General features: G+C 46.3%; 1 protein-coding gene across 3 annotated transcripts in view; it reads right to left on the bottom strand.

Annotated features, from left to right (window-relative positions):
• Window positions 1-16,619: 16,619 nt before the first annotated feature.
• The window catches only part of kifap3a (kinesin-associated protein 3a), a 301,592-nt gene continuing 294,095 nt past the window's right edge, over window positions 16,620-24,116 (bottom strand). For all 3 annotated transcript variants that reach the window (XM_038794573.1, XM_038794572.1, XM_038794574.1), the window contains one exon: window positions 16,620-17,452. In XM_038794573.1, coding sequence (XP_038650501.1) covers window positions 17,344-17,452 — 109 coding nt within the window. In that variant the 3' untranslated portion in view covers window positions 16,620-17,343. The remainder of the gene's footprint in view (window positions 17,453-24,116) is intronic.

Here is a 24,116-nt window from a genome sequence, read left to right as displayed (position 1 = left end):
GGCAGATAGCGTTGAGGATTGTCAGAGGATACTGCAGGACATAGATAGGTTGGAACTTGGGAAGAGAAATGGCAAATGGGATTTAATCTGGACAAATGAGGTAATGCATTTTGGTAGGTCGAACATAGAGGGGAAATGTATGATAAATTGCAAAACTTTTAGGAATATAGGAAGTCAGAGAGATCTGGGCATACAGGTCCACAGATCTTTTAATGTGGCAACACATTATTTTTTTTTTTAAGTGGACAAGGTAGTCAAGAAAATACATGGAATGCTTGCGTTCATTGGATGGGGCATCGAGTATAAAAACTGGCAAGTCATGCTACAGTTGTACAGAACTTTGTTAAGGCCACACTTGGAATATTGTGTACAATTCTGATCGCCACACTACCAAAAGGATGTGGAGGCTTTGGAGAGGGTGCAGAGGAGGTTTACCAGGATGTTGCCTGGTCTGGAGGTGTTAGCTATGTGGAGAGGCTGAATAAACTAAGACTGTTTTCATTAGAATGACGGAGGCAATCTGATAGAGGTCTACAAGATTGAGGGGCATGGATTGAGTGGATGGGCAGGCACTCTTTCCCAGGGTGGAGGGGTCAGTCACTAGGGGACAAAGGTTTAAGATCCGTGGAGCAAAGTTTAGAGGAGATGTGTGAGGGAGATTTTTACACAGAGGTTGGCGATTGCCTGGAATGCGTTGTCAGGGAAGGTTGTGGAAGCAGATACATTAACAGCGTTCAAAAGTCATCTCGACAAATCCATGGATAGGATGGGTATAGAGAGAAACGGCACTACGAAGTTCTGAATGTCCAAGGGTGGTATCATGACCGGTACAGGCTTGGAGTGCTGAAGGGCCTGTTCCTGTGCTGTATTGGTCTTTGTTGTTTGTCTCTCAGGGCATGCACCAGCTGAGCAGAACTCGCCAGAGGAGCTCAAGTGAGTGAGGGAGAAGAGGGTTATGCCCAGGTACCCCCCCCCCCCCCCCCCCCAAACCTAGCACTACCGCGGCAATGGTCGGGGATGTTCCACAATTGGGGGGGGGGTCAGGGTGTTTCATGGGGACATTGGGGTAGGGGGTAGGTGTTCTGTGGGGTGTTGTGTGGATGCGTGTTCTGGGGGAATCTATTATTAATTTATTGCAGAAAGCGTGCCTCGATCTATCAAGCTGGCCGTTCCTTGGAACCCACCGCCCTTTCACTTTTTTTCACTTATGTTGAAGAAAGCTGCCGTTGGGGCTGACAGCTTCCACCCAGTTTTTCCCGCCCACTGTACCCCTCTGCTGAAAAATGGGGAAAGTTCCGCCTATGGTTTTAATGGACAAGGTCAGAAATGCCATCATGACAGGTTCTTGTCATTTTATTTGGTACATTTTCCAGCATTTTAGGATTTTAAAAAAACTTTTCCAATTTTATTGTTGAGAAGGTATTTTTGGCGGTTAAGTGTTTTTCGTTATATTTTAGAACTTTTATTAGCAGGTCATTTATTACTGGGGTGAATTTCAAGAAAGAAATGATCAAATAGTAAACATGGTTTTCACCCAATTTTATGAATTATTCCTCATTGAACATCAGACCAGATTTAGAACTGGAATAGTGCTCAAAATGATGCCCACAATGGATTTATATTAGCAGGGAGGGGTGAGGGATTCGGGGCTGGGGAGCAAGGTGAAACAAAAGAAAAAAAATTGAGCACTTATATTCATAACTGATAAGATTTTTAATCTATAGAAAGGCAAACATTTGGATTTTCTTTTTTAAATGTATTTTATTACAAACATATATCAAAATAGGTTACAGCGAGTAAATACCCCGGGAAACATACTTACCAACAATCAACTATATAGCCTGTACAATTCCTCTCACCCCCCCGACGATGAACAGCTCCTCAAACACAGTCACAAACATCCCCGACCTTTCCTCAAACCTCCCTGCTGAGCCCCTTAACTCATACTTTATCTTCTCTAACCACAGGAAGTTGTACAGGTCACCCAACCATGCCACTACCCCCGGTGGCGATGCCAACCGCCACTCCAGCAAAATTCACCATTGTGCAATCAGAGAGGCGAAGATCATGACATCGACCTTCCTCCTCTTCTCCATGAGCTCCGGCTTTTCTGAAACCCCAAATATCGCCACCAAAGGGTCCGGGTCCACCTCCACTATCCTGGCGAAGACCGTGAACACTCCTGCTCAGAATCGTCCCAATTTTTTGCAACCCCAAAACATGTGCACATGATTTGCTTGCCCCTGCCCATACCTCTTACACTCATCTGCTAGCCCCTGAAAGAACCCACTCATTCTCACCAGTCATATGCACCCTGTGCACCACCTTAAACTGTATCAGATTCATCTTCGCACAGGAGGAGGTCCCATTTACTCTAAGCAGTACCTCACTCCATACTCCCCAATTGATCTGCCTTCCCAACTCCCCTTCCCATTTCTCCTTGATCTTCACCACCCGCCCGCCTCCCTGCTCCCCCAGCCAATTTTTCCAAGCCCCAATTCTTCCCTCCCCTTCCACATCCAGAAGCAGCAGTCGCTCCAGCAGGGTGCATCTTGGCAACCGAGGGAACACCCTCCAGACTTTTCACGCAAAGTCCTAACCTGCAGATACCTGAACTCACTCCCCCTTGCCAGCTCTACCCTCTCCCTTGGCTTCTCCAGACTGGCGAACCCTTCCTCAAATACAAATCCCTCACCTTGACCAGCTCCATTTCTCTGCCTTCACCTCCTGTATACACTATCCATCCACCCCTGGCTCAAACCCATGATTCTTGCACAGCGGCATTAGCATCGATATCCCTTCCATCCTAAAATGCCTCCTTAACTGATTCCATATTTTCACCGTGAACTGCACCACTTGGCTCCCTGAATACCTATTCGGAGCCATTGGCAATGCTTCCGTCACCATAGCCCTCAAACTACACCCCTTACAAGATTCCTCTTCCATCCTAACCCACTCTACCCCTTCTCCTTCCCAGCATCGTCACATCCAATCCACATTTGTCGCCCAATAATAATGAAACAGATTTGGCAATGCCAACCCCCTGCTGCCTCTGCCTCTGTAGCACAGTCCTCCCAACCCTTAACACCTTCCCCGCCCATACAAAGTCCAAAATGATTGTGTCCAAGCTCTTTGGTATAAAGATCGGGAGAGCCTGAAAAATAAACAAGAACCTCAGCAGAATATTCATTTTCACCACTTGGACCTTCCCCGCCAACATTAAATGTAGTGTATCCCACCTTCTAAGATCCTCCCTGGCCTCCACCACCAGCTTCGTTAAGTTCCACTTATGGAGCCCCGTCCATTCCCTCGCTACCCGAATCCCCAATTTACTAAACCTATCCCTCGCTACCGTAAATGGCACCCCCCCCCTAAATTAGCCCGCTGTCCCAGCTCATTCGCCAGGAATACCCGTTTCCCCTACATTCAGTTTGTACCTTGAAAACCCTCCAAACCTCCTCTGCAGGCCCATAATCCTTCCCATTCTCCCCAATGGATCCAAAACATACAGCAAGAGGTCATCGGCATCGAGTGATACCCGATGCTCCCTTTGTCCCCTCATAATCTCCTGCCACTCCGCTCACCCCCAAAGAGCCATCGGCAACAGCTCTGTGGCGAGCGCAAACAGCAGTGATGACAGCGGGCACCCCTGCCTCATACCCCTGTTTAAGTCAAGGCTTCACAAACTCATATTATTCGTCCTCACCCTCGCCCTTGGTGCCACGTACAGCAACCGGATCTATGCCACAAACCTCGGCCCAAACCCAAACCTTCCCAAAATCTCGAACAAGTCCCGCCATTCCACCCGATCAAATACCTTCTCCGCGTCCATGGACTCCACCACCTCCGATACCAGAGCTCTCGACGGATTCATCACCATATTCAACAGGCATCTTATATTACTCGTGAGCTGCCTGCCCTTCACGAAGCCTGTTTGATCTTCTGCAACCACCCGCGGGACGCAATTCTGCATCCTCCCCGCCATCAACTTAGCCAATACTTTCACATCTCCATGTTCAATAGTGATATGGGCCTATACGACTCACATTCCATCGGGTCCTTACCCTTTTCGGGATTAGAGTGATTACTGCCTGCGTCATAGTCTCCAGTAGCTCCCCCTTCATTAAATACCCCCAACAGGTGTGTTGCCAGGTCCAAATCAAATTCCTTATAGAATTCTGCCGGTACCCATTCGACCCTGGGGCTTTCATAGAATTTACAGTGCAGAAGGAGGCCATTCGGCCCATCGAGTCTGCACCGGCTCTTTGAAAGAGCACCCTATCCAAGCCCACACCTCCACCCTATCCCCATAACCCAGTAACCCCACCCAACACTAAGGCCAATTTTGGACACTAAGGGCAATTTAGCATGGCCAATCCACCTAACTTCAATTTCCCCGACTTCATACCCCTGATACTACCCAGCATCTCCCTCAGCCCCTCCAATGCCTGCCTCTTTGCTTCCTCCACCCGGGTCTGCCTAATAAAGTCCCTGGTAGAACTCCCTAAACGCCTCGTTTTTCTTCCCCGGCTCCCACACCACATCTCGAGCCCCAGGCCCTATCTTCAATATTTCCCTAGATGCAGCCTGCCTCCGCAGCTGGTGCGCCAGCATGTGGCTCGCCTTCTACCCATACTCAGTTGCCCTACTGCCCTCCCCGTTGTCAAACTGCCCCTGCAACTTTTGCTTCCTCGCCAATCCCTCCGTGGTGGGCACCTTTGAATACTCCCTGTCCACCTCCATTATCTCGCTCACTAGACAGTCATATTCCTCCCTCCTTTCCCTACACCTCCCAATTCTGATTCAGCTCGACATGTTCCTTAATTGCAGCCTGCACCTTATCACAAAAACCTCCATCAGCCAACAACTCCGAATCAAACCTCCACCCCGGCCTCTGCTCTCGTCCCAAACTAAACCGAATCTCCAGCCAGTGGGCGCATGATCCGAGATAACTATACCCACATACTCTGCCCCCTTCCCCCCAACCAAAATCTCCCGGTTCACTACAAAGTAATCAATCCTCAAATATACCTTATAGATGTGTGAAAAGAAGGAATACTCCATTTGCTCTGGGTTCTGAAAGCACCATGGATTAACCATTCCCATCCTCTCCATAAACCCCCCCAGGTCCTTTGCCCTACCCATTGACCTGGGGCTCGAACTATCCACCCTCGGCTCTAGGACACAATTAAAACCTCCTCCCATGATCGTTTTTTTTTTATAAGTTCAGAGTACACAATTCTTAATTTAGGGACAATTTAACCTGGCCAATTCACCTACCCTGCACATCTTTGGGTTGTGGGGGTGAAACCCACGCAGACACTGGGAGAATGTGCAAACTCCACATGGACAGTGACCCGGGCCGGGATCGCACCTGGGTCCTCGGCGCCGTGAGGCAGCAGTGCTAACCACTGCGCCGCCGTGCCGCCTAATCTTCCATGATCAACTGCGTGGTCAAATCCGGGATCACTGCCAGCAACCCCCTCATAAAACCCACATCATGCCAATTTGGGACATACACATTTACCAACACCACCGTCGCCCATTCCAATACCCCACTCACAATCACATATCTCCCACCTGGATCCCTCATCTCCTTTGCACTCACAAATCCCATTTTATTCCCATTGGATTGGTAGAGGTGCTGGAGGGTATGGGGACGATGCAGGCAGGGAAGGCCCCTGGTCCTGATGGTTTTCCAGAATACCTGTAGTATTTTTAAATGTTTTGGGGTGACCTGGGGGCTCTGCTGGTGAGGGTGTTGAATGAATTGAGGGAGAAGATGAGTTCCCCTCTACGTTGGTGCAGACCTCAATATCACTGATTCTGAAGAAGGACAAGGACCCGGAGAAATGTGAGTCATACCGTTCAATATCACGATTGAATGTGGATGCCACATTGCTGGCTAAGATTCTGGCCTTGTGGATTGGGGCTTGTGTGCCGGAGGTGATCAGATAGGATTTATAAAAGGGATGTCGGCCAATATCAGGCACCTGCTAAATGTTATCATGATGCAACCGGAGGGACGAAATGTGGAGGTGGTGGTCGCGATGGACGTGGGGAAGGTCATTGATCGGGTAGAGTGGGAGTATTTATTGGAGGTGCTGGGGCGGTTCGGGTTTGTAGATTGGGTTTGATTGCTGTACCTGGGGCCGGTGGCGAGTGTAAGAACAAATCAGGTTAGTTCGGGGTACTTTAGGTTGTACAGGGGGATGAGGCAAGGATGCCCACTCTCCCAATTGCTTTTCGACTTGGCGATAAAGCTACTGGCGATGGCGCTTAAATCGACCAGGAGCTGGGAAGGGATTGTGCGGGGTGGGTGTGGACCATAGGGTGTCCCTATATGCGGACAACCTATCGGACCCACTGAAAATCATAGGGCTATCATGGACATTTTGGAATTCGGTCAGTTTTCAGGGTACAACCTAAACATGGGGAAGAGTGAGGTCTTTCTGATTCAGGCGAAGGGGCAGGAGAGGAGATTGGGTGAGTTGTCATTTTAAGGTGGTGGGGACGGGTTTTAGGTATTTGGGTATTCAGGTGGCGTGGGGCTGGGAGCAATTACACAAGTTGAATCTGGCTCGGTTGGTGGAGCAAATGAAGGGTGAATTGAAAAGATGGGATGTGCTTCCGTTATCATTGGCCAGGCATGTGCAGTCTGCAAAGATGACCGTGCTCCCGAGGTTTTTGTTTGCATTCCAGAACCTCCCGCTTTTTATCCCCAAGGTCTTTTTCAAAAAGATTAACTCATTGATATTGGGATTTGTGGGGGCGGGAACGGCCCCTGGGATAAGGAAGAGGTAGGGGAGGGGGTGCGGGTTGGCCCTCCCAAATTTAATGAATTCTTATTGAGCGGCAATATAGCCATGGTAAGAAAGTGGGTAGTGGGGGAGGGGTCGGTCTGGGAGCGGATGGAGGGTAGTAGTTTGAAAGCGCTATTGATGGCGCTTCCACTGTTCTCGCCGGCCATGTACTCCACAAGCCTTGTGGTAGTGGCTTGCCGGAGGGTGTGGGGTCACTGGCGACAGCACTTGAGGCTTCAGGGTGCCTCGGTTTGGGCCCCGATCTGTGGGAATCCCAGGTTCTCTCCGGGGGAACTGAAAGGGGGTTTCAGGGTTGGGGCTGGGCGGGGATTAACAGGTTTGGAGATTTGTTCATGGAGGGCAGTTTCCCGAGTTTGGAAGAACTGGTGGAGGAGTACGAGTTGCCCAGCGGAAATGGGTTCAGATATTTACAGGTGCGGAAGCATGTGCCATCTTTTCCTGATCTGCGGCACCCGGGGTTGCAGGACAGGATGCTGTCGAAAGTAGGGGTGGGAGAGGGCAAGGTGTCAGAGATATATAAAAAATTGATGGACTGGGAGGGCGCCCCGATAGTAGATAAGCGAAAGTGGGAGGAGAGGCTGAGGGGGTGAGCTGGAGGCTGAGTTATGGGAAGAGGCTCGGAGGAGGGTAAATGGGTCCTCTTCATGTGCCAGGCTTAATCGCCTACAATTTAAGGTAGTTCATAGGGCACATATGACGGTGGCTAGAATAAGTAGGTTCCTTGGAGGGGTGGAGGATAGATGTGGGCAGTGTGCGGAGGGTCCCGCGAATCATGTTCACATGTTTTGGGCCTGTCTGAAGTTGCAGGGATTTTGGCGGGGTTCGCTGGCGTGAAAAGTGGAGGCAGGGAGGGGGAGTATGGTAGAGAGAACGGGGTGCGGTTGTCGGCGTTTTATAGAATTTTGCTTTGTTCTCTTGTTTGTTATCTTTTGGTTATCTTTTTTCATCCTCGTTGTGGTTTTGTTTGATGCTTATTTATAAATGCCTCAAAAAAAAAATACAAAAAACAAATCCTATTTTCTTGCTCATTCAAATCGCCACACCCCTCGATTTCAAATCAAACCCCGAGTGGATAACCTGCCCGACCACCCCTTCTTTATCCTAACCTGGTCCTTCATGCAGAGGTGCGTCTCCTGCAGAAAGACCACCCCTGCTTTCAAGCTCCTTAGGTGCGCGAACACCCGCAACCTTTTATCCGTCCCATTCAGTCACCGGACGTTCCACGTTACTAGCCTTAACGGAGGCTTACACCTCAAATCCCCTGTACCGTCCGTCATCTTCCCTACTTAACTCCCGCCCCCTTAATTCCACCCTATACCTAGCCCATCCCAGATGGCCATCTTCTTCACCCCTAACCATGTCATCTCCCACGTCGCAACAAACCCCCCCCCCCCCCCCCCCCCCCCCCCCCCCCCCCGGCCACTCCTCTCGGCCTTCTTCCCCACTACCTCACTTCCATTCACCAGCATTACTTCCTAGCTTGGCAGTACCTGCTCAAAGGCACCTCCCATTGACCTCCTCCTATTCCCCGCCCCTCCTCAGCTCAATGAAGAAGGGTTCCTGCTGACCTTACCCTCCTCCACCCATAAAAAGACTCCTCCTGAGCTGCAGGCTGCCTCCCCACAAAAGCAAACGAACAGATGTTAAACACAAACAGTCCCATAAACAGGCAGTGGGGGATGGGAACACCCATCGCCACACAAACCTTTCACCCCTTACAATCCCAACAGTAAACAGCAAACCCAGAAAAAGACCCCTCCAAACCGGTGGGGACGAAAATCCTCCAATCCCTACCCCCACTTCAAACATGTTCCTGACAAACCATTACGAAGTGCCAGCACATCGGTTCCCAAGAATTGTCCACTCACTTCTCACCCAGTTTAGGCTCCTTAATGAAGTCTTTGGCTACTTCTGGGGTCTCAAAATAATACTCCCGGTCCTCGCACGTCACCCATAATTTTGCCGGCTAAAGCACCGCCTTAGCCTTGTTGAACCCTACCCGCCACTTCGCCAAAATGGCTCCGATGTCCTGATAAATTCGGACCTTGTTTCCCTCCCATTCGCAGGTACGATTCTCCCTGGCCCAACCCAAAATCTTCTTTTTCTCCCCAAATTTGTGGAGTCTCATGATCACTGCTGTGGCGGCTCCCCAGCTTTAGACTTCTGCCTTAGGAGTTAATGAAGGGGAGTCAGTGGGATGTGGTTTATTTGGACTTTCAGAAGGCTTTCGACAAAGTCCCACATAAGAAATTAGAGTGTAAAATTAAAGCGCATGGGATTAGGCGTAGTGTATTGAGATGGATAGAAAATCGGTTGCTCAACAGAAATTAAAGAATAAGAATAAATGGGTTTTTCTCCAAATGGCAGGCAGTGACTCGTGGGGTTCCACAGGGATCGGTGGTAGGATCCCAGCTATTCACAATTTATATTAATGATATAGACGATGGAAAAAAATATAATGTCTCAAAATTTGCAGATGACATAACTGGGTAGGAGGGTGAGCTGTGAGGAGGATGCAGAAATCCTTCAGTGTGCTTTGGACAAGTTGAGTGATTGGGCAAACGCATGGCATTTAGATGATAATCTGCCTTCCCATTTTGCTACCAAAGTGGATAACCTCACCTTTATCCAATTTATACTGCATCAGGCCATAAATTAGGAGAGGGGAGTGTGCAGCGGGACCTGGGTGACCTCGTACACCAGTCACTGAAGGTAAGCATGCAGGTGCAGCGGGCGGTAAAGGAGGCTAATGGTATGTTGGCCTTTATAGCGAGAGGATTTGAGTACAGGAGCAGGGATGTCTTGCTGCAAATATACAGGGCCTTTGTGAGGCCACATCTGGAATGTTGTGTGCTGTTTTAGTCTTCTTATCTGAGGAAGGGTGTTCTTGCTATAGAGGGAGTGCAGAGAAGATTTACCAGCCTGATTCCTGGGATGGCAGGAATGATGAGAGATTGAGTCGGGTAGGATTGTATTTGTTGGAGTTCAGAAGAATGAGGGAGGATCTCATAGAAATGTATGAAATTCAAACAGGACTGGACAGGGTAGATGGAAGAAAAATGTTCCCGATGGTGCGTGTGTCCAGAACCAAGGGTCACAGAATGAGGATACGGGGTTGACCATTTAGGACTGAGATGAGGAGAAATTTCTTCACTCAGTGCTCAGCCTGTTCGCTACCACAGAAAGCAGTTGAGGTTAGAACATTGTATGTTTTCAATAAGCAGCTAATTATAGCACTTAAGGCTGTTATATTCACGAGACTTGAGCCGAGTTGAGGTACAATCGTACAAAACTTTATTCAGTCTTCAACGTTACATGCTGGTATCACTTCTTTCTCTTCAATGCCTACTTGTAATATGCTGCAGTGGGACATTATCCCCACTGATTGGGTTTATGTCTTAATCACATACAAGTTATTGTGTTTTCGGTGATGTTGGTCACTGAGTAACTGAACTTGTGTTGTTTTTCACGTATACTTTAACGTTAGTTCCACAATATCTGCCCCTGAGCACAGCAGTTGTATAAATTAACCATCTTTGCTCTCAGACACAGAGGGGGCCTGAGTTACTTCCATAACTTGGGGGCTGCTGCCAGTGGTTTGCTATCCATCTCCTTATCTTCAAATCTTTCTGTTTCTTCACTGTTAGGTCGACAGGCCTTTGAAGAAACTGGTTGAAGACATAGCTGTAACGTTCTTCTTTGAGCGCCTTCCCTTTGGAGACTGGGGTACCTTCCTGGATGACAAAGTCACTTTTTTGGGAGAGTTTGCTTTCCTCAGAGATTTGACTGTTTGAGAAGGCAGGAGCTTGTAGCTGTTGAAGAAAATGGGCTTGAGGGCTCCCTGTTTATCAACTTGGTGAAAATGAGACTTCCGGTGGCGGCCATGGAGTGGTCGCACATTTGGTGGCTCCCGATAGCGGTGTTTTTTTTTTTGCACCTTTTCCCCGGTTAATAGGTGGATGTGAGGAGGTAAAAAGGTGCAGGAGAGTGAGTGGAAGAGATTGAACCTCTGGTGTATGGAGGTGAGGGCCAGAAATGGTAGAAAAAGAGGGAATCAGTCAGTTAAGAGTTGGTGCGGCACCTGTGACGGACGTGGAAATGATGGAGGGGCAGGGTTCACCTTCTCCTGCCAGTTCATTGTCTCTGACAAATTCGATCTCCTCCTCCGCCCACCCAAGCAAATTATGAGGTGGGCCAGGCAGACGAGATGCTGCACCTGGGAGGGCAGTGAAATCCGAGTGTACCAGGACCTGGATGCAGAGTTGGCCAAGAGGAGAGCGAGTTTTAACAAGTTTGAGCTATTGTTCCCAGCACGAAGGTTGGGAGCTGTACTTTGGGTTGGCAGAGGAGGAGATCGAATTTGTCAGAGACAATTGACTAGCAGGAGAAGCTGGACTTTGAACTTTGCTGGAGATGCTTTGATGCTGCTAATTTGCGTTTGGGGCCATTTCTTTTTCGGCTTCAGGTTTGGTGGAAGATGGGGGTTGATCTCTTTGTTTAGGTGTGGGGAGGGGTTCTTTTTGATTGTTTGAACTAGTGTTTCAGTGGGGGGAGGGGAATCAATGCGGGGTAGGATGCTAGGCGCCATGGAGGATAGGGTTGCCAGGCTAGCTGGACGGGCTGGTTCACGGACGTGCTGTGAGGGGATAGGGGCAGGGGTTGTTGCTGGGTGAATTGGGGGGGGGGGGGGGGGGATTTTGGTCAATACGCGGGTGGCGTTTGAGGTGGGAAATATAGTGGCTGACTCTGGGGAAGGGACGTTATGGTAAGCAGGAAACTGGATGGGATCGTAGAATCACAGAATTTACTGTGCAGAAGGAGGCCATTCGGCCCATCGAGTCTGCACCAGCCCTTGGAAAGAGCACCCCATTTAAGACCACATCTCTTCCAATCCCCGTAACTCAGTAACCCCACTTAACCTTTTTGGACACTACGGGCAATTTATCATGGCCGATCCAACTAACCTGCACATCTTTGGTCTGTGGCAGGAACCCGGAGCACCTGGAGGAAACCCACGCAGACACAGGGAGAATGTCCAGACTCCGCACAGGCAGTGACCCAAGCCGGAATTGAACCTGGGACCCTGGAGCTGTGAAGCAATTGTGCTAACCACTGGCTACTGTGCTGCCCGTGGTGATGGTGTTAGTAAACATTTATGCCCAAAACTGGGACAATGTGGAATTTCTGAGGTGGTGCTGGGGAGGATCCCTGACCTGGACTCTCATCAGTTGATTATGAGGGGAGCGACTTTAATCCGCTGCAGTGGTGGTGGATGTTAATATTCGGCAATAGTGGTGTCGGACCATGCTCCGCACTGAGTGGATTTACAAGTGAACAAGGGGGGAGGGGGGTCAGCGCCCGCAATGGAGGCTGGATGTGGCGGAGGAAGAGGTGTGTGAGCGGGTGAGGAAGGCCATCCGGGGCCAAGTAGAGATTAATGATATGAGGGAGGTTGAAGGCAGTGGTCAGGGGGGAGTTTATTTTGATTCGGGCACATGGGGAGAAGGTGGAGTGGGAGGAGATAGGCTCGTGGAAGAAATCCCGCAGGTGGACAGGAGATATGCAGAGGCCCGGGAGGAAGCGCTGCTAAAGGAACGGCAGAGGTTGCAAATGGAATTCGGGCTGTTATCTATGGGCAAGGCGGTAGGGGAGTCGAGAAGGGTGAGAGGAGCGGTATATGAGTATGGGAAGAAAGCGAGCAGGATGTTAACGACCAGTTGCAGAAGCAAGGGGTGGGGAGAGAGATTGGGAAAGTGAAGGACACAGGTGGAAATACGGTCCTGGACCCGGTGTGGGTGAATGGGGTGTTTCAGGACTTTTATAGTAAATTGTATGAATCGGAACCCCCAGCAGGGGAAGAGAGGGTGAGGCGGTTTCTGGGAGGGTTGGAGTTCCCGAAGGTTGATGAGGAGCTGGTGGAGGGCCTGGGGCACCAATTGGGCTGATAGAAGTCATGGAGGGGCTAGAGGCTATGCAATTGGGTAAGACCCCGGGACCGGATGGGTACCAGGTGGAATTTTACCAGAGGTTCTCGGGTTTTGGGACCATTGTTGGTAAGGGCCTTCAATGACGCAAAGGAGTTGGGAATGCTCCCCCTGACATTGTCACAGGCATCAATCTCCCTCTTTTTAAAGCAGGATAAGGACCCGGAAAGTTGTGGGTCATACAGACCGATCTCCCTGTTAAATGTAGATGCCAAACTACTGGCGAAGATCCTGGCCACGAATATCGAAGACTGCATCCCAGGGGTAATAGGGGAGGAAGAGACGGGGTTTGTTAAGGTGAGGCATCTGACGACCAACATTCGGAGGTTGCTTAATGTTATTATACTGCCTTCAGAGGGGCGCGAGATTGAAGTGGTGATGGCCATGGACGCAGAGAAGGCCTTTGATCAGGTGGAGTGGGAATTCTTATGGGAGGTCCTGGGGTGATTTGGATTTAGGTAGGGCTTTGTGGACCGGGTCCGGTTGCTAAACCAGGCACCAGTGGCGAGTGTGCAGACGAACAGGGTGAGATCAGACTATTTCAGGTTACACCGGTGGACGAGGCAGGCGTGCCCACTTTCTCCACTTTTGTTTATCTCGGCTATAGAGACGTTGGTAATGGCACTGAGAGCGTTGAGGGTCTGACAGGGGATAGTACATGGGGGGGGGGGGGGGTTGGAGCACAGGGTGTCGCTTTATGCAAACAATCTACTTCTGTACATTTTGGACCCGCTGGGGGGGGATTGGAGGGATTATGGGGATATTAGAGGAATTTGGTCGTTTTTCGGAGTATAGATTGAATATGGGTAAGAGCAAGTTCTTTGTGAGGGGGCAGGACAAGAGATTGGATGAGTTGCCATTCAAGGTGGTGGGAGGGAACTTTCGGTATTTGGGTATCCAGGTGGCGCGGGAGTGGGAGCAGCTGCATAAGCTGAATTTGGGTCGGTCGGTAGATCAGATGAGTGGAGACTTTCAGAGGTGGGACGCGCTCCCGTTGTCATTGGCGGGGAGGGTACAGACAGTTAAAATGGCAATCCTCCCGAGGTTTTTGTTTGTTTTCCAGATTATTCCAATTTTTATCCCCAAGGCGTTCTTTAACAAAGTGAATGCAGTGATCTCGGGATTTGTTTGGGTGGGTAAAACGCCGTTGGCTGAGAAGGTGCTGCTGGAACGGGGCGTTGGGTGAGGGGGGGGGGGGGGGGGGGGGGGTGGTCTGAATTTTAGCAATTACTACTGGCGAATACTGCGATGGTCAGGAAATGGGTAGTGGGGAAGGGTTCGGTTTGGGAACGGGTGGAGGCGGCCTCATATAGGGGCACGAGTTTAGCGACACTATTAATGGCACCTCTGCCATTCTTGCCGACCAGGTACTCCACAAGCCCAGTAGTCGTGGCAGCCCTGAGGGTGTGGGGGCAAAGGAGGCAGTGTGGGATTGGAAGGGGGGTGTCGGTGTGGGCACCGATATGTGATAATCACCAGTTCGCCCTGGGGGTTGGGGGTGTGGCACGTGGGGGGACGGCTCTATGGGGGGGTTTCGGAGGTGGCAGCAGGTGGGGATCGAGAGATTTGGAGATCTGTATATTGGTGAGGGTTTCCCGAGCTTGGAGGAGCTGAGTTGTTGGTGGGAATGGGTTCCGGTATTTACAAGTGAGGGATTTTGTGTGGAAGCAGGTTTCAACCTTCCCACACCTGCCGCACCGGGGACTGCAGCACGAGGTGGTGTTGAGTACAGGAGTAAGAGAGGGGAAGGTACCAGAGATCTATAAGGAACCGATGGAGTGGGAGGGAGCCCTGATAGGAGAGGTGAAGAGAAAGTGCGAAGAGTTGGGCGGGGAGTTGGAGGCTGGATTATGGGAGGAGGCCCTGAGGCGAGTTAACGCATTCTCGTCATGTGTAATGGCTCAGCCTGATACAATTTAAGGTGGTCCACAGGGGATACATGACTGCGGCCTGGATGAGCAGGTTCTTCAAGGGGTGGAGGATAGGTGTGGGCGCTGTGCGGGGGTGCCTGCGAACCATGTCCATGTGTTTTGGACATGTCCGAGGCCGAGGGGTTCCTGGCAGCGGTTTGCTAACGTCATGTCTTAAAAGTGAGGGAGGTGTAGAGTCTAGAGGTGTGTCAGAAGATCCAGGAGCCCAGGGGATGAGAGAGGCCGATGTCCTGGCCTTTGCCTTCCTGGTGGACAGGTGACGGATCCTACTAAGATGGAGGGACTCAGAGCACCCGAAGTCGGGGGTATGGGTTAGGGTGACATGGTGGGGTTTTTCACACTTGAGAAAATTAAATTCGCCTTGAGGGGTTTGTTGCAGGGGTTTCTTCGAAGGTGGCAGCCGTCCATCGACTTCTTCGAGAAAAATTAAGCCGTCAGCAGTGGAGGGGGTGGGGGGAGGGGGAAGCATGGGAGAGAATAGTAAGGGCAGGAAAACCAACGGAAGGGGGCTTGGGGAAGGTGGCACTGTTTATGTAATCCATGTTGGCCGAGGTTCGTTATCGGGGGAGGTTTGTTGGTTATATTGTTGTGTTTGTGTTCTTGTTGAAATTTGATATTTAAAATTGTTAAAATTATAAATGCCCCAATAAAATATATTCTAAAACAAAACTTGGTGAAAATGAGTGGCTTCTTTTAGTTGAGAGAGGATCTGTCTTCCATTTTGCTGTGAGGCAATCTTCTCTGCGTCTGCTGGGATGTGACACTGATGAGCATATTTAGCCACTGTTACTTTGTTACCATCCATATCAGTTGTTTCTTCCTGATTAACCTTAACAAGTTTTTTTTTTAAAAAAGGAGCAAGCCGCGAGAGGGAGTTCACCATCAGTGTCACTGAAGGACTCAGGTTTTCCTAGACCGGCCTCACAATTGCATTTTTAACTGTTCCCTCTGTAACAAATTCAAGTCAGGGTATAGGCAAGATAGGTGAGATCCCAGAGGTGAGCCTGGTCCCCGTTCTTTCCTTAATCATTTTTTGAGTTCTTTATTTTCCATCTCCAATTTTTCCAATTTAAGTTTTTCTTTTTGCAGTTGTTTATGGAATAAGTTGTTTTTTGCATTAGTCAAATCGTGACCATACTGGGACTGTTGGATAATTGTGCGACGTTGCAGACCTGTCGGCTAGGGACAATCTGACTCGTTTCTTAATCCTTCAAACACACCATCTTTCCGCAGACTCTTTATATATCTTCCAAGACCACTGTCCTTTGGAGGTACCGTGTTTGTTCGATCCCGGTGCAGGTTTTGGGTATCTCAAATTGTTGCTCCATATTATTTCAATTTTTCAAATTGCTGTTTGTTTTTCTCATCTATGGTACTGATTTTGTTAGGGGGTCTCAAGCCGTGGGAGTTCTTAGCTGGGTCGGTGGACTGTCACAATCACCTGGACTCAACTCTGGACTCTATTGAGTTAGATGATCAGCCATGATCATAATGAATAGTAGAGCAGGCTCAAAGGGCCAAATGGTCTCCTCCTGTTGCTATTTTCTATGTTTATATGGTGAAGTTCACCCCTCCCGGGCATCCACAAATCTTGGTCAGACTTTGTTTTCTCCAGCATCTCACTTGAGTTCTGCTTCCAACAAACACATTTGGAATATTCCCAGATCTTAAAACAGTTATAAATCTCCTCATAGATTTTGTGTACACTCAGTAAAAGTGGACTCATTAATCTGTAATTATTAGTTTGTTGAATTCTACTTCTGTTTTTACCTAATCCCTAAATGATGTTTTCCAGAAAATCCTCCACTCCACGCAGATGAAGTACTTTTAAAAATAAATACAAAATTGTAAAAGGGTAGTAACACAAATAAACATTTTGGTTAAGTTTATTTTGAGTTCTCATTTATTAATTTAGTAGGCTTGTATAATGTAAAACAAATACAATGCATATGGTAATGTGGAGCCTATGCCAAATCTATTTAAAACTCACATTTATTCATAGGCTACAATAATGGCAATAGTGATGGAAACAAAATTAAAGCACATGGAACAAACAGAACAAAAGTAGTGCATCAACCCACAAGTAAAACAATTCAAGTTATTTAGGACTAAAATGTGTCTGTAATTATGTAACCATTTCTACAAATGACAGAATAAACCCAGCCTGGAATACTATATTCATTACAGTGAATAGCTTTAAAGATAGAATTTCTAATGTAAAGATTGCTGAGATTGGAATTATTTTGTTACATAAGCATGACACCCTATAATTTAAATAGCAGACTCATTAGCTTTTGGTGTTAACTTATTTAAGACTACTGTTTGTAAATCAGACCCTCTACTCCAATTACACTCTTCAGACTCATTTAGCTATCCAAAAAGATAGGCAGAAACAGTAGTATACATTACAACAAAACTCCGCTACTATTTTCAATTATGTCAGAGCATTGGTCATTACATAAATACACAAAAAAAACAGCCTGAAACTTTATAGGTCACAAGTTAGTTACAACATGCAATACTGACGAGAATCCACAAAACATTACAGATTCAATTATATACAAGGTGTATTACAAAAGCAGTAATCAATATTTCTTGTTGCGCTTATCTGCTTCCAAACGGATAGAGGTAAGGATCATCTGGACGGTAGCCATACGCAGTAACTGGGCGCCCAGGAAAGGTAACTGTCTGACCGAACCCATCAATTGCCATACTGAAATCAGGAAAGATGTGGAAAAAAATTAGTAAGTCAAAGAATAAGATGTCAGGTTGAGGGCTAGATTTTTCAGATATTTTGCAAGTAATTGATTAAAAAATACTTCAATTTTTAACTTTTAAATTGTTCAAATTTGATAAAGCAGGCTAAACAAAGAAATACTTGTATTTGTAGCCGATAATATTTTTGTATGCCATCACTTCAGGGAGAATTAATTTCTTTCAAACAGAAACCGCGCCGGTTTCACGTTGTGCCTTCGTGTGGGAAAATGTCAGGGGATGGAGAATTCATCTTAAAGTCAATTCTGAATATTTAAATGTTATTTTTCATATGCTAATCTAATTCTCGCTGGGTGTGAACCAGATCACGTCATTGGGAGTTGGCCAGGAGTATCAGAAACTGATTTGTGTCTGGCGCAAATCCTGTTTCAGACCTCTCCCAGAATCCTCCCGAAGTAGCACGATTTGCGGCTGGAGAATCCCCCCGCACCCCCATGCGTAATTCGCTCAAAACCAGTGGGCGAATTGTTATTTTATTATTGACAAGCTACAGAACGGTTAGCTTATTTTTCCAACAATTGGCTAAGATGTGCTTTCAATTTGTACAGTATAAGAAAGGCGTCCTGAGAAGCCATTTGGGTAAAGATGGGTAAGGGCAGAGAGATAGAGAAAGGTGAAGAGAGATGTAAAGAGAAAGATGTGGGTAGCAAGGGGGAGAGAGAGGTGGCTACAAGATCCGAGGCAGAGGGAGAGTTAATTACGGAAAGGTGCTGAGAGGTAATCTTCAGGCTGTTTTCAATGTTGTCATTTCATGACTTGGTCTGAGAAGAGTGGTGAGAAATCTGTTCAATGGTTAAAGTTAAGCTTCCTCCTCTTACTGTTTTTTTTTAGCAAATATTTTATTGAAGCATTTGTAGTTTTCACAGTTTAACAATTTAACATTTCTTAAACAACCGAGCGGGCTGACACACGTAACATAAAAATAACATGCCCTACTACACCCCCGCCCTATCACCTGATTACCCATATGTTAAGTTCCCTGTCCTTGTTTTACACTACCATGCCTCCCATTTCCCCCCCCCCCTTTTCCCCTCTACCCCTTACTGCTGAAGTTCAATTTTCCTTAAAGAAGTCGATGAACGGTGAACCCCTGGGTTGAACCTCTCAAGGGAAACTTAATTTTTTCCAGACCGAGAAACCCTGCCCTCCCTCTCTTACTGTTAATAACTGCTAATTGCTGTTAATTGATACTTTGCTTTTTATCGTTCTGTCTTGTTACCTTTATACGGGTTAATAAACTTGCTAAATTCTTCATTTAAAATGTTCTTTCTTACCACATGGTTAAGTCTCTAGAACGTTGTGAGATTTGGGTTGTTGCAAACAAGTGAACCCCATAAACCTTAGTTCAGATAAAGATAAATAAAAAAGACACTTATAAACTGATATCATGCTACTTCCCAGTTTAATAATAGTATTCTTCTTGGGGTTTGAGCTCTAATCCAGCACAGCTTGATTAAAGTTTCTTATTTGATGGTTTATTAAAAAAAGCAACAAATTAATTTACTTTGGGAAACTTTATTTCAGACAAATCCATGGTTAAATGAAAGGACCATTTCTGGAAATTAAAAGTGAGAATGTGACATATGTAAAACTGTAAACATTACATTGGTTTCTCACTACACCTTGCTTTACTGCTGCACCTTGCTACACCAATCAGTTTGAGCTGCATCCAATTTGAAAGCCTTTCTGCAGGCCAGCTATTTTCTCATGCATTCGGAATGTGGAGTACCATTATTCATTTAATATCTCATCACATTTACAAAAATGAATGGTTAATTTTGAATTCTGATTTGCAAGAATTTTGACAGTATAAGTACAATTGGATTAAACAGAAAGTAAACAATACTGTGGGGTATTAGTCTTAAAAACAATTTACATGTCGATCTGATCTTCCAATTTTTCTCTGCTAATTACAATCATGTTAGCTTTTATTCTTGGGAGGCATTTCACGATTTAAGGGCCTATATTTTACAGGAATATTCCATATAAAAATTATCCTGTACACTGAATTGAATACTTAACGCAACCAAAATCTTGTATTCAGAAATTGAAATTGTAACATTAGATTTTTTTCCTTTTCTACTGACCTTTAAAAGCTATTACACCAGAAATAAAAGCCAGGTGAGATTCATAATTCAAAACAATGGAGTGGAAAATTCTCTACTTTGATCTATGAATGGAAAAAATGGCTTGGTCAGATACAGTCCCAATTTACACAGAAATGGAGATCTCAAGGAAAAGATGAAAAAAGTCTCAAAATGGATTTATGCACATTCAGTAGCATGTCATGGTTTAGAACAGGACTGTCAATTCTTTGAAGTTGGGGGCCTGATAAACATCAAAACCTGGATGGGATACATACCATATGTAAAAGTGCAAGGCCCATGCTTAAAAAGTGACATTCCCCATAAGCAAAATGCAAAATAAAATCACCTTTATCTCTATTGCTGATGCTTCTCTCACATGCCTTGTTATTTTTTCCTGAGTAAATTCACTTAGGCTAGCAGAGAAAAAAATTAAACCTCAAATTCTCATTCACACAACATGAACAGATTTGTGACTTTAGCCAGTAGAGATCACCAACTTGCCATGCTTTCACCAAAGTGAAATTTGTTCTTGAGCAGAATTAGCCATTGTTAAAACTGTCTCTTGCATAGATTAAGGAACTTCTGGGTAGTTCATAGTTCACCATTCAATCTTGAACTCTTAAACTCCCTTTTGAGTCCAGGCAAATTTAATTTTTTTTAAACTGGGATTGATAATATTTTTACTGCTATGAAGATGTGCTTTTGCCAAATATTGATTTTTAATTCATCTGTTGGAAACAGGAATTGAACTTCTAGAAAGTTTTTGAAACAGATGAAAGTAATACAGTATCAACCTACATCAAGATGGCTGACACTAATTTATGTTACGATACTTCATATTCCAACTCTAAGGAGAAGAGACGACATGCCTGCAAAACTCACCAAAGACAAAGACAATGACCCCCCCCCCGCCCATGTGACCTTTCTTCCAAGATATTTATGGAAACCAGCCACAGTATTCAACAGCTGAAGATGAACCAAAGTTGAACTGCGTGGTCAAAAGTACTCTAATTTTTAAGATAGATATCCAAACAAGCTAATCAAATTATAATTGGAATATACAATTATATTTGAATTACTGGCAGTTGGAGAGATCAGTTGACCAACTCAAGTATTTTGTGTGGTTTTAAGCACATAGAACATAGAACAGTACAGCACAGAACAGGCCCTTCGGCCCTCAATGTTGTGCCGAGCAATGATCACCCTACTCAAACCTACGTATCCACCCTATACCCGTAACCCAACAACCCCCCCCTTAACCTTACTTTTTATTAGGACACTACGGGCAATTTAGCATGGCCAATCCACCTAACCCGCACATCTTTGGACTGTGGGAGGAAACCGGAGCACCCGGAGGAAACCCACGCACACAGGGGGAGGACGTGCAGACTCCACACAGACAGTGACCCAGCCGGGAATCGAACCTGGGACCTTGGAGCTGTGAAGCATTTATGCTAACCACCATGCTACCCTGCTGCCCGGAAACATGGGTTTCTCAGCAGAACAGAACTAGCACTTGAGCCAAGAGGAGCGCCTGCGTCTCTCACTCTAATAAGCTTGTACCCTGTGTACTAGTTTGACTTTGTCTCAATTCTGCAGTAGGCAGAGATCTCTGAAAAGAATTCAACCCATTGGCAGCATCTCCAAGATGACAGAAGATCATTTACAGCTTTAAACCACCTCAACATTGAGAGCAAGACATGGGTAATCCCTGACGCCTTTTTCTCATTTGTCTATGTAAACAATGTTTGGGGTTTGGTGAGAGGATGGGATCGTTGTTATTGTTATGGGGATTGACATATTTGTTGCTGATTATTGTTTATTGTTGGTGGGTGTAAATTCGGGAGAAAATGTGAAAAAGGAGAATAAAAATATTTTTTTTAAAACACTAAGCGCAAGACAGCCACATTCAGTTTACTAACAGCAGATATTCCAAGCTTTGAAATTTTATTTCTTAGACTAGTATTTAACCAAATCTATCCATCCTCCCCTACTCTGTAACCTGGATTTATGTGTGCGTGAATTTAAAGGATGTGTGTGCACGGATGTCAGAGCATATTTTTATTATACAAAAACAGAAAATACTGGACAATCTCAGTTGGTCTGACAGCAGCTGTGGAGAGAAAATGGAGCTAACATTTCGAGTCTGGATGACTTTTTGTCAAAGCTATATTTTTATTATTTTTACTCTGGTCGGATTTAGTGTAATACACCATACCATATAGGAACAGCAGAAGGCCATTCAGCCTTTCAAACCAGCTCCACCACTTAATAAGATCATGGCTGATCTCACTCACTACGTCCACTTTCCTGTCATAGCTCCGTAAACCCTTAATTTCCCTTACTGATTGAAAATGTTCCAGGACTCGGCCTCCACAGCTTCCTGGGGTAAAGATTCACCACTCTTTGAGAGAAGAAATTCTTCCTCAAATCCATCTTAAATACGGCTGTGCCCTCTGGTCCCATAAATGGAAACATCCTCCCAACATTTACCCAAAGAACCTTACATGTTTCAATCATATCACCTTTCATTCTTCCGAACTCCAAGGAGTACAGACCCAACGTGTTTACTCTTTCCTCATATGGCAGTCCCTCCAAACTGTAGCCATCTCAGATGGCCACCTGCAAAGGACCATGGGAATTATGGCCAACACAGGACTCAGACTCAGAGCTTGTGTGTGTATTTGCAACCCAGATAGCTAGACGTGATTGAATCCTCTGCTCTTTTGCATTCTACTGGCCCATTTCCCCAGAACAAAAGAACTGTACTCAGGTAACCGATACAGATACAGACTAAGCAGCGCCAATCCCTTTACTCAGGAAGCCCAAACAGCCAAGGTTAATGACCGCTAAGGACAAGCCCAGCCATCAAGACACCCGCCCCTTTATTAGCCAAAATCGAAGGCAGTGATCAAAGCCTGTCGAATTATTGGGTCCAAGTTAAGAACCACCCCAAAGAGCGCAAAATCCTAGAGGGATATGAAGAGACACAGCCATGTGCTGGGTCTCTCTTGGATCCGGCCTATGCCAACCCAAGTGCAGCATAACGACCAGACAGACAAGTTCAAGACCACCGATCGCTACTAGACGGATGAGCCCAGCAGAAACAGAGCCACTTCTTCCACCCAGCCACGCAAGATCCGGACAAAGGCCTTGTCCATCTGCATAGAGCCGGTTGCCTTGAAGTTAAGTATAGGTTATTGTATCTGTTAGGTGTAGTTTAACTTGTTGCGTTTTATGTTGCATGTCGAAGTAATCCTTGTGTGTAAATAAACCATCTTTGAACTTGAACTGACTAACTGGTTGTGTGGTTCTTTGATCGATATCTGGTAAATCCTTGTGGTGGTATCATTTGATACCTGGCGACTCTAAAGAGCATCATTATTAATTGGCAACATTACTCCGGTGCAGATTGGCAACATTATTGGCGACATCTGACGGGACTCAAAATAGAAGTGATTTTGTCACTCCAAGAGAACCCACAAACTTTGAAATCCAATTGCGTGAAAGAGAAAGAACCACAAGTGCAAGCCCATATCGACCAAATCACTGAATTTCAGAAGTGTGTACTAACCTGCATGCGTACTAACAGGGATATAAGGTAAACTCGTTAGATTGTGTCAAAATTATCGAGGGAATTGTGAACCGGAAATAGCTTCGGCCATACCCGCAGTTCAAATCGCTGCCTTACACACCTGCCCCAAATTTTAAAGGTAGGGAAAGAGAAATCAAAGTAGTGCAAATGAAATTAATGGTAGGAAACGGACACTAAAAATAGAGCAAGAGGGATTAGAAGCAATGGAACGTTTAATGAACCCACAGGAACCGGAGGTCGCAGCGACCAACAAAGCAAAGCAGTGCCCCATATGGGAAGAAGAGTTCAGGAAGTATTTGAAGGGGAAAGGATGGCCCCTTTGGTCCAATTTTTGTTCAAATGAAGAGTCAGGTCCAGGAAGCATAGGACAAACTTGGTGGGACAACCTAACCGAGGTGCATAAGAAAAATGCAACAAAAGTGCGAAAGCCGATGGCAAAACTGTTTGGCACAGTCGCGAAGCATAGGGGAGGTCGTGAGGACGCTCCGCAGGCAGCTAGTTGAGAAAGAAGAATGAGGGAAACAACAGTGAAAGCAAAAAGATTATTGAGCAACTGCGGGATCAGTTGGCAGCTAAAGATAAAGAGATGGCTGATGTCAAACGGGCACACCAATTTAGTTTAGTTTAGTTTAGTTCACCTTAGCAGCTTTCAGACCCAGTACAATCAAGCCTACCAAGATACACAGCACGCAATTTTGGTACGAGAAGAGATAGAACAGCAGGTAGCACAGTTAACGAGTAAATGCGCGGATTTAAAGGCAGCTTTACAAGCGCTCCAAAGCTCCACTACAGAACAAAGACAGAGCACAGTAGACCATGCGAAATGTAGACAACAAATAGAGAAGTTTCAGTCACTGCTTTCAGTGCAAAATGGATTTAGAGATATCTTTTGGACAAAATTTAGATAAGGGAGGTGCCCC

This window comes from Scyliorhinus canicula, chromosome 4 (assembly GCF_902713615.1).
Source record: "Scyliorhinus canicula chromosome 4, sScyCan1.1, whole genome shotgun sequence".
Classification (NCBI taxonomy): domain Eukaryota; kingdom Metazoa; phylum Chordata; class Chondrichthyes; order Carcharhiniformes; family Scyliorhinidae; genus Scyliorhinus; species Scyliorhinus canicula.
Note: the sequence above shows the minus strand (reverse complement) of the source record. Positions and strands in the feature narration are given on the sequence as shown.